Below are 10,183 nucleotides of genomic sequence, written 5' to 3' on the forward strand. Positions count from 1 at the left end.
GCCCAAGTCAAACTCTGAATAGTTGCTTTCAGAAGATATTATTTTGCTACTAATGCCTATATTTTACATTCAAAAATTGTGTCAAACCATCAATATGAATCTGTAATTCTACCATGGTATTATAAAATGAACAAGTTATGGATGAAAAGACCAAGGAACAGAAAAGGTGCTGGTGATTTGCTATGTTTGCAATGAATTTATAACGACACCATTAATGGAATGGAGATCTCTGTGTCAGGGATGCCTGTGGAGCCAAGAAGGCAAGGTGCCTGTTGAGCTTTACCTCACTGCCACTCAGAGCCTGGGCGGAACACATCTTCCCAGGCAGCTCCCCAAGTTCACATGTCCTACACATTCATCTGTGTATCTCCAGCTCCTGGCACCATACCTGGTGGGCTCTTCATGAATCTGTCTTGGCAACACAGCAGTGAACTACATCATACTGGCTCTGTTCTTGTTCACGATGGTCCACTCTCTCCTCCTTCATTTAGGGATCTCAGAGATCTACTGTCTCCTGCAGAGCCTTGTCCCATTGGACACACATGTACCTAGAAGGAGGACCACTGTGATAGAGGTCTGGATGGTGGGTGTTATGTCAATACTTGGAGGTTCATTTCTTGTTGCAGGGCTTGGTACAGCTGGAGTTACTGGTTCTCATCCTTAAATCAATTCAGGTGACCTTTGTCTCAACCCAGTCCTGCTGTCCTTCCAAACCTGCTTAGATCAACTACTGTTTTCCAAAGGATTATACATACCTTAGCTCTCAAATCATACTTAACTCCTGCCCCCACCATCCATGTCAAGGAGGTTTTTTATACAGACGCCCCTTAAATTCCAGTTCCGAAAATCAACTCTCATAGGAAACTAAGAAACCTTCAACCTCATCACGGATTACAAAATATTTAACAATTTCTTCACCCTCAAATTCTCTGTTTTAATCTCTAACCATACATTTTTGAGAATATATTCAGCAAAGTGTTTTTTTCATAGCAAAATTAATTAGTAAAACCCAAGACTAGTTGAGGTCACCAAGACTTGTACCCAGAAGGACAAAGCTGAGTCAAGAGGCTTGAGTTCCAGTCACAATTTCAACACCACACAGAACAAGGGTCAGCTTCCCCACTTGCAAAGCAGAAGTACAACTAAGCAGCATGGAGCACCATGTCCTCATCATATCCTTACATGAGTAAAATGAACCTCAAAAGTTCTCTGGAACAGCACTGCCCAAAGGAACTTTTTGTGTTGATGGAAATATTCATATTATATACTGTCCAATATGATAGCCACTATCTACATGTGGCTACTGAGCACTTGAAATATGGCTAATGTGACTGAGACACTGAATCTGTAATTTAGTCAATTAAGTAGCCAATGTAGATAGTGTATGAGACAGTGCAGCTGTCCAAGAAATAGCTATGAAAATTTTAAAGTACTATAATTTAAGAACAAATATAAATTTCCAATCTATAGGCTGTATTTCCATACCAGAAAGTCCATTACAATTGGCTAGGAAGTTTGGCTGTGACGACTAGCGCTCAACTTTCTCAAAGCATGCAGATACTAACATTAGACTCTCGGTCTCCTACTGACAGCTCAAGGAAAACCATTTGGTGAGGAAAGCCACCTTGCTTGGAACACATCTCTAATCTGGAAGAATGGAATAAGAGGCAGGGAAGGAATGAGAGGCAGAATATTTCTTGCCAACTACAGGAACTCAAATTTTAGGGCCACTCTGAGACTCCCATTTTGAGGCACCTCTGTGATCTCTTTTTTATCAAAACATTTTATTTGTTTATTTAGTGGGGGGAGTGCAAGAGGGGAGGGGTAGAGGGAGAGGGAGAAGCAGACTCCCCACTGGGCAGAGAGTCCAAAGCGGGGCTTGATCCCAGGACCCTGAGACCGTGACCTGAGCTGAAGGCAGACACTTAACCGACTGAGCCACCCAGGAGCCCCGACGCATCTCTGTGATGTTTAATAAAAGTGATATTGAATCACCCAGTAGAAACTCTATTCTTGGTTTACTAACTGCAGGAGTAGGAAAATGGACTGGATCCTCCGCTTTGGGAAAGCTGTTAATAGACGGTCTTGGATGAGGCCACACCAGAGCTCAGCCCCATCTGGAGCAGCTACCAAGCAAGGATCCGAAGCCTGGTGTATCCAGCCTCTTGGCTGGTGCCACTACATCCTAACTGCACTCAGAACTGCTGAGAGAACTGCTTTGGGCAAAAGATTCCATGTTTCTTCATCTCCTTTGTTACCGGCCTTGTCCAATCCACCGTCTTCTCTCTCCTCGATGCCACATTAGCTTCCTAATTGGTCTCCCTGTTCCATTCTTAACTCCCCACAACTCATCCTCTAGAGAGCAGCCAGAATGACCTTTGCACATCGTTGTGCAACAGTCACCACCACCATCCATCTCCGAACTTCTTCATCTTCCCATAGTGAAACTCTCTACCCATTAAATACTAACTCCCCATCCCCCAGCCCCTGGCAACCATCATTCTACTTTCTGTCTCTATGAATTTGACTACACTAGGTGCCTCATATAAATAGAATCATGCACTATTTGTTCTTTTGTGATGGTTTATTTCACTCAGCACAATGTCTTCACGGTTCATCATACTGGAGCATGTGTCAGAATTCCCTTACTTTTTTTTTTTCTAAAGATTTTATTTATTTATTTGAGAGAGAAAGAATAAGCAGAGGAGGGCCAGAGGGAGAAGAAGCAGCAGACTCCCCGCTGAGAAGGGAGCCCGACGATGCGGGGATCCAACCCAGGACCGTGAGATCATGACCCGAGCCAAAGGCAGACTCCCAACCGACTGAACCACTCAGGTGTCCCAGAATTCCCTTACTTTTTAAGGCTGAATAATGTTCCTTTGTATGTATATACCACGTTTTGTTTATTTGGCTACTGTAAATAATGCTGCCATGAACACGGATGTATAAATATCCGCTCGAGTCCCTGCTTTCACTTCTTTGGGGTATATACCCAGAAGTGGAATTGCTGGATAATATGGTAATTCTATGTTCAATTTCTTTTTCTTTTTTATTGAATTATAGTTGACATACAAGGTTACATTACTTTCAGGTGCACAACATAGTGACTGGACAACTCTATACATCATGCTATGCAGCTACCATCTGTCACCATACAACACTATTACAATACCATTGACTATATTCTCTGTGCTGTACTTTCATCCCCATGACTTACACATTCCATAACTAGAAGTCTGTATCTCCCACTCCCCTTCACCCATTTTGCCCATCCCCCACTTCCCTCCCCTCTGGAAAATATCAATTTGTTCTCTGTATGTATAGGTCTGATTCTGCTTTATGTTCAATTTCTTGAGAAATATTTTCCACAGCAGGCTGCATCATTTTACATTCCCACCACCAATACACAAGGGGTCCAATTTCTCCACATCTTGCCAACACTTGTTATTTTCTATTTTTTTTTTATAATAGCCATCCTAATGGAAGTGAAGTAGTATCTATTTTATTTTCATAATGCATTTACCACTACTTCATATTTTCTTTTTTGTTTATTTAAACATTAATCGCCTATCTCTCCAACCTAGAATGCTAGCTGCATGAGGGTAAGGAGTTTGGCTGCCTTCAGTTTGCTACTATAACCCAAATAGCACCCAGAACTCAAAACACATTTGTTGAATGGGCCACCAGCTTTAGGGCTACCACACTTCTCCTCTTTTTATGTCCCCAAGGATCTATGGGAGCTGGGGAGTTCCCTTCTGTTACTCTGACAGACCAGAGGACCGTGAAGAAGAATGAAGATGACTTTTACAAATACGTTAGTGCTATTCCCTATGAAATACAAAGAAATAAAAATGTTGTCAAACTAAGACCTTGAGAGGGCGCCTGGGTGGCTCAGTTGGTTAAGCGACTGCCTTTGGCTCAGGTCATGATCCTGGAGTCCCGGGATCGAGTGCCGCATCGGGCTCCCTGCTCGGCAGGGAGTCTGCTTCTCCCTCTGACCCTCCTCCCTCTCATTCTCTCTGTCTCAAATAAATAAATAAAATCTTTAAAAAAAACAAAAAAAAACAAAACTAAGACCTTGAGAGCACCCATGGCCTTTGTGAATAGCAGAGGCAGTAATTATAATGAGGAGGACTTGCTGGCCTTCTCTGGAAGTTCTTGGTGGCTACTCATGCAAACATAAAAGGCACAGCCCCTTGGAACAGAATAAACTCAACTGGCTAAGAGTGAAAACTATTAAGCTTTTAACTAGAAAAGCAAATTGTGTAGTTCTTTCTTCTACATTACCTATACTTTCTAAAAAAAGAAAAAATATTTTTTCTTTTCCAAAAAGGCTGCTATTTGTTACTCAACTTCATGAACATCACTTTAGGCAGCCTGAGAAAACCACAAATAAATATGTCACAGAGACTGCTTGTCATCCGCCTGTTTTCCCTTCTTTCCACAGGTGATAGAAAACTTTTACTCAAAAGAAGACTTTTGGGTTTTAGCAGAGCACATGGACACCTGAAATGAAGCCTTCCTTTCTCAGATTTCCTGCAGCAAGAAGTGGCCGCGTAACTAAGAACTAGCCAATGAAATGTAAGCAGCGAGGTGCATGTAATCAAGCACAATGTCCTTAAAGGGAGGACATACACTCTTCTTTTCTTCCTTTTTGTTGGCTGAAATGTAAGCATGATGGCTGGAACTCCACCACACATCTGAGTATGGCAAAGCACGGGGAGACAAAGATACAGAGTACCTAATGGCTTGAAGCTGCCACACCAATCCTGGATTGCCTACCTCTAGATTCTCTTATGTGAGAGAGAACCAAACTTCTGTTAGAGCCCTTGTTGTTTTGGGTCTCTGTTCCTGGAAGCCGACCTAGTTCTGACTCACAAAGAATCTCTTCAGCAAGATTATAGGAGAACCCAACACAGAAATAATTCTTCCTAGATACAGATGACAAAGTAGATTGTTCCATAAAAGTCTGAGTTGTTTTGAGCTGATGCCAAGCCCAGCTTAGCCAGTGAGGAAGGGGGTAGCAGTGATCTGCCATTTCGACCAAGGGTCTGAAGGATTGAGAAGTCAATACCAACAATAATGAGGATAATGAAAATGATAATGGTGATGGCTAACATTTATTAAGTACTTACTACAACCCCAACACCGAGCCAAGGGGCTTTACATGTACTAACTCATTTTATCTTCACAACAGTCCTGAGGTTTAAAAAAGATGAATCCTGGTCACACAGTTTATGAGTGATAGAATGAGAATGTGAATCCAGGGAAGTCTGACTGCTGAGCCCATATGCCTTACCCTTGTATTGCATCCAAATAGAACATCCATTATACTTCCCTTCCCCCCACATAAGAATATGGTAGTCAGTCAGGCCTCTCCTGACACATACCACTCCTTTATCAAGGAAAACTTTCACTGGACACCCTTCACCCATCAAAGTTTGATGCCACACCAACAATTCCCATAATACCCTAAATATACGGCCAACCATGAATTTCTACTTGTTAGGTACATGATGCCTCTCAGTCATTAACTTCCTTGGACCATTTATAACTTAAAGCCATTAAATTACTATTGAAACACAACTATAATATGAAAACCAAGTTACATGTTTATTTCGAAGCCTTATTTCACATTTATGCTAATACCAATATGTCAAAGCTATTTTTTATGACTTATTCTCCCTGGCCCCAGGTGTTGCAATAGCACAATGAAATCTGTACCAGTTTATCAGATAGTCAATATTTTATAGGCAAGTATCAAACATACAGGAGCCAAGCTTTATATTAAGGAGCGGGACCCCTCAAATTTGCCTGTCGATGGGAATGCCTCACTGCAAAACAGGTTTCACTTTACATAAAGTTGGTCTTACCAAACGTCTGATCAAGTCAATTTACGTAATTGTTCTAGGCCTCAGCTTCCCCATCTATAAAATGGGGATAGAATAGTCACTTTCTCAGAGTGATTTCAAGGTTTCGGTGAGTTTATGCTTGTTAACTACTTGGTGCAGTGTCTAGTACACAGTAAGTGTTCAGCGAAAGGTAGCTACTTTTAAAAATTATAATCAGTGGGTAGCACAATCTGACTGAATAAAGCTCTCAGTAAACCAATGTGTTCAATTCCCAAATAACTTCCCAACAATGAAAAAATGCAGAAGACTCACTATCATACTGACTGGAAAGATGACTCAATCTAGCTGATTCTAAATCTACACTCCTTTTTTCAGATGGCTGTTTGGAAATCTGACTTCTTGACTCAGCATAACCTATGTCATTACTAAGCAGCATGGGCATTTTATTAGCCTTTGTTTGATATTTAGACTTTCCCTCCCTACCACACAATTATTATTATTCTCTATTCACAGATTGCCTCTAGTGGTGGTTTTAAGTCAGGGACATTAAGTGCGATTTTTTTTTTTCCCCTTTTTCTCTTCCCTTTTACCCATAGTGGGTATAAAGTACTTAGTGATGAGCATTACCTTTGAAATTCTATTCCCCACTGGGAGACATTTGTGCAAGGCACAGGTAACAAATGGATTCTAAGTCATTACAACAAGCTTTTGAAAACAGCCTTAATTTTGAATCCATGAAACTCAACTGAATCAGGATGGGTTTTCAGAAACACATCTGCTTTAAGAATTTATTCCTTCAACTGTTATCTTGTGCCCTTTCTAATCACTAATGCAGGACACCACTAGTTCTATTAATAAAAATCGCCCAAATAGTTGAGGCAAATCCAACATTTCACTATTCGGGCACTTGCCCCCTACCCAAATCCTGACACCAGAGGAAAAATGCAGCAACCTTCCACTGTTTCCAATACCCACTTCCAGGAGAATACCCTTAAAAAAAATGCTTACTGTGATTTTCCAAGTACATTTGCTATTTGGAGGATACACTCCAGGGAAACCTTCGCTGCCAATAAATCCAGACTCTCCAGTAAGAATGCCGCCACATGTGAAAACAGGTCTGGGAAAATAAAAGAAGGAAACTTAATTGGAAACTGGGTCTAACAATCTAATGTCAACCTCAGAAAGGTTGTAGCTTCTTTTTTTTTTTTTTTTAAAGATTTTATTTATTTATTTGAGACAGAGAGAATGAGATACAGAGAGCACGAGAGGGAGGAGGGTCAGAGGGAGAAGCAGACTCCCTGCGAGCAGGGAGCCCGATGCGGGACTCGATCCCGGGACTCCAGGATCATGACCTGAGCCGAAGGCAGTCGCTTAACCAACTCAGCCACCCAGGCGCCCAAGGTTGTAGCTTCTTAATATGGATAAAGTTAATATTGATTAATAAATGTCTGCACCATATAAGGGATTTGAAATACTTGCTAGCTCTTAGAATAATTACAGTCCGATAAAACATTCAGTCCGGTTGCCATCTATCTCTATCCTAATAACACAACATCTATTTATCCATCCATCCATAAGCAATCAAATGCTCCACGTAGTGGTAAGAGCTTATAGGAAAATGGTAAATAGAAAATTTAACTGGGGAGTGGAGGTGAGTGAGAGAAGGTGAGAGCTAGGTGAGGTACATGGTTTTAAAGACAGACAAGCAATTGATTAATACAAGAAAGTTTTCATTTCCTAGATGTAGAGAGATGCCTACTTCTCCTCCCCTTTTCTGAAAGTCATTGACCATGGGCAGAGCCCCTCATTTATAAAGGGAGGTTGCTGGTGATGGAGGTGGAAGAGGAGATGCCGAAGGTGGCCACGGGGCGGGCCCCCCAGCCCAGGTCCTGGGCGGTCTGGCAGCTCTGGCGGAGGCTGGCGAAGAGTTAACTTTCTGGGAGCGGCTCCCTGCGCGCCGCGCGACTCGGGTTTTCCCCTAGGCTTTCCGTCTCTGGGCCAAGCGTCCCGGCGGGGAAAAACAACTAAGAAGCAAAGTCCACAGATTTGGGCCCTCGTGCCTCCCTCCGCCCGCAGAAGCACGGGGGGAGGGGGGGAGGAGGCGCCGGTCAGCTTCAGCCCCCGCCACGTGGTGGTGCGGCCAGCGGCGGGGGCCCCGGGCAGGCCGAGCTGGGGGCAGCCCGCGCGGGGGCAGCGGACGCCGGAGCCCCGGTGAGCGCGGGGTGGCGCGCTGCGTCCCCGGGCGCCCCGACGCGGCTGGAGGAAAACCGCGGGCGAGGCTGCAGGAGAGCGGGAGGGAGGCGGGGAGAGAGGGAGCCCGGGCGGGGGTCGCGTTACCTCTCCGGGGGCTGCTGCCGCGAGAGCTGCGCGGCCGCGGCCAGCAGCAGGCAGAGCGCGGCCCAGGCGCCCGCGCCCCTCATGGCCGGTGTAGACGCGCGCGGCTCGCTCCCACCCCGGCGCGCCCGCCGGTACACACACCGGGTCGCACCCCCCGCCAGGCTCACCCTCCGGCACACACGGGCAGAAACACTGGCTCGCACGCCGCACACACCCCAGCTCGCTTCCCCGCCCTCTCTCTCTCTCTCTCCTCTCTCTCTCACACGCACGCACGCACGCAGCCGCGGGGCAGCCCAGGTATCCGGCTGTGCGCAGCAGGCGGGTGGGGCCCTTTTAAAGGCGATTACGGTGCTGGCTGACTTGACGCTTAATTTCCCCAGAGGAGTTGCTCTGGCAGCCACAGGCCACTGCTGAATATCCCGTTTGTTCTCCGGCGGCGGGAGGGGGCGGCTCCGAGGCCAGAGCCGCCTCCCCTCCTGGGGCGGGCGGGCGTCTCCTCCCTGGCACCCCGGGACACACAGCCCCTGTCACATCCCGACCGCGGGGCCTGTGGGGAGGAGAGGAGGGGAACCCCTAACGAGTGGTACCCAAACCGGACCTGACTTAGGGATCCACAGACGATTCACAGAGAGGGAGTCGTGGCTTGCTTTGGGGAGTGTTTTTCCTTAGTTGCTTTAAAACAAAACAAAACAAAACAAAACAACGTGTTAGCGCTTGGTGGTTGCTGGACACCTGGGGTTCCCTCTTTATTTCTGTCGCCTTCTAACACACAGATCTAAGGCAAGAAAAGGGGAAAGCAGAAGGGAGTTATATTTTAACTCCTGCTCTTATCTTTTTACTTATAAACACTCCCTCAATAGATTCTTCTCTGTTTTTACTGGTGTATGAGAATACGGAGACAGTTTTCTGTGCAGGGATTTAAAATCGTATTTTCAGGGCGTCTGGGTGGCTCAGTTGGTTAAGCGACTGCCTTCGGCTCAGGTCATGATCCTGGAGTCCCGGGATCGAGTCCCGCATCGGGCTCCCTGCTCGGCAGGGAGTCTGCTTCTCCCTCTGACCTTCCTCCCTCTCATGCTCTCTGTCTCTCATTCTCTCTCTCTCAAATAAATAAATAAAATCTTAAAAAAAAAAAATCGTATTTTCAGCCAAGCGATTTGTGAGTGCATTGTCATTAACTATGTCAGATAATGAAGACAGAACCCAGATCATCAGATCTCATCATGTTCTATTCTAAAAATGGTGTTTCTTTGCTGGCATCTCTGTTCTTAAAAGATCTTTTCCAACAATTTCTTTCTGTAACATTGATGAGTTAAGATTCACAGAGAATTTGTTTTTCTAAGAAGAACAATTCCAGCCTTGTGGAACCAAGACTTTCCTTTATTTAATTAGAGAAAAATAATTTTAAGCCTCTTATTTTGTTAAGTGCTTTCCAGTAACTAGGGGTTAATAAAAGAAAAACAAGAACAGAATGGATTCATTGAGATATTCAACAACCACACCACCACAAAAGGGATAGAGCTGAATCTAGATGCCTCTGTCTGTGCTGTTCCCTCTAAATTAGTTTCACCTTTCTAACCAAAACAACAACAAAAACACATCACACCAAAAAAACAAAAAACAAAAAAACATTAAAATAGTTCTTGTCAAGATTTCATTTCTAATAATGTGCTTCCAATGTTAAGAATGTAAACACTCCTAGCAAGAAAATAAGTAAAAACTAGCTACAGGGAATAATCTGTCTTTTAATAGTGGGGGAACCCAGGAGCCAATAGTAGGAACCAGAATTTCCCTGTGGGGTTTAGATTATCTTGCTATTTTTGAAAAAATGAAGGAAAAAAAAGACCAAGAACTACAACTTTTTTTTTTATTATGTTATGTTAATCACCATACATTACATCATTAGTTTTTGATGTAGGGTTCCATGATTCATTGTTGGCGTATAACACCCGGTGCTCCATGCAGAACGTGCCCTCTTTAATACCCATCACCAGGCT

General features: G+C 44.3%; 1 protein-coding gene across 1 annotated transcript in view; it reads right to left on the reverse strand.

Annotated features, from left to right (window-relative positions):
• The window catches only part of PCOLCE2 (procollagen C-endopeptidase enhancer 2), a 68,519-nt gene extending 60,007 nt beyond the window's left edge, over nucleotides 1-8,512 (reverse strand). Inside the window, exons 1-2 of the mRNA XM_081827436.1 lie at nucleotides 8,190-8,512; nucleotides 6,861-6,969 (exon numbers count right to left, since the gene is read on the reverse strand). Coding sequence (XP_081683562.1) covers nucleotides 6,861-6,969; nucleotides 8,190-8,272 — 192 coding nt within the window. The 5' untranslated portion in view covers nucleotides 8,273-8,512. The remainder of the gene's footprint in view (nucleotides 1-6,860; nucleotides 6,970-8,189) is intronic.
• Between the last annotated feature and the right edge of the window lie 1,671 nt (nucleotides 8,513-10,183).

Source organism: Leptonychotes weddellii, chromosome 1, assembly GCF_054177405.1.
Source record: "Leptonychotes weddellii isolate Sample4059 chromosome 1, ASM5417740v2, whole genome shotgun sequence".
Classification (NCBI taxonomy): Eukaryota; Metazoa; Chordata; class Mammalia; order Carnivora; family Phocidae; genus Leptonychotes; species Leptonychotes weddellii.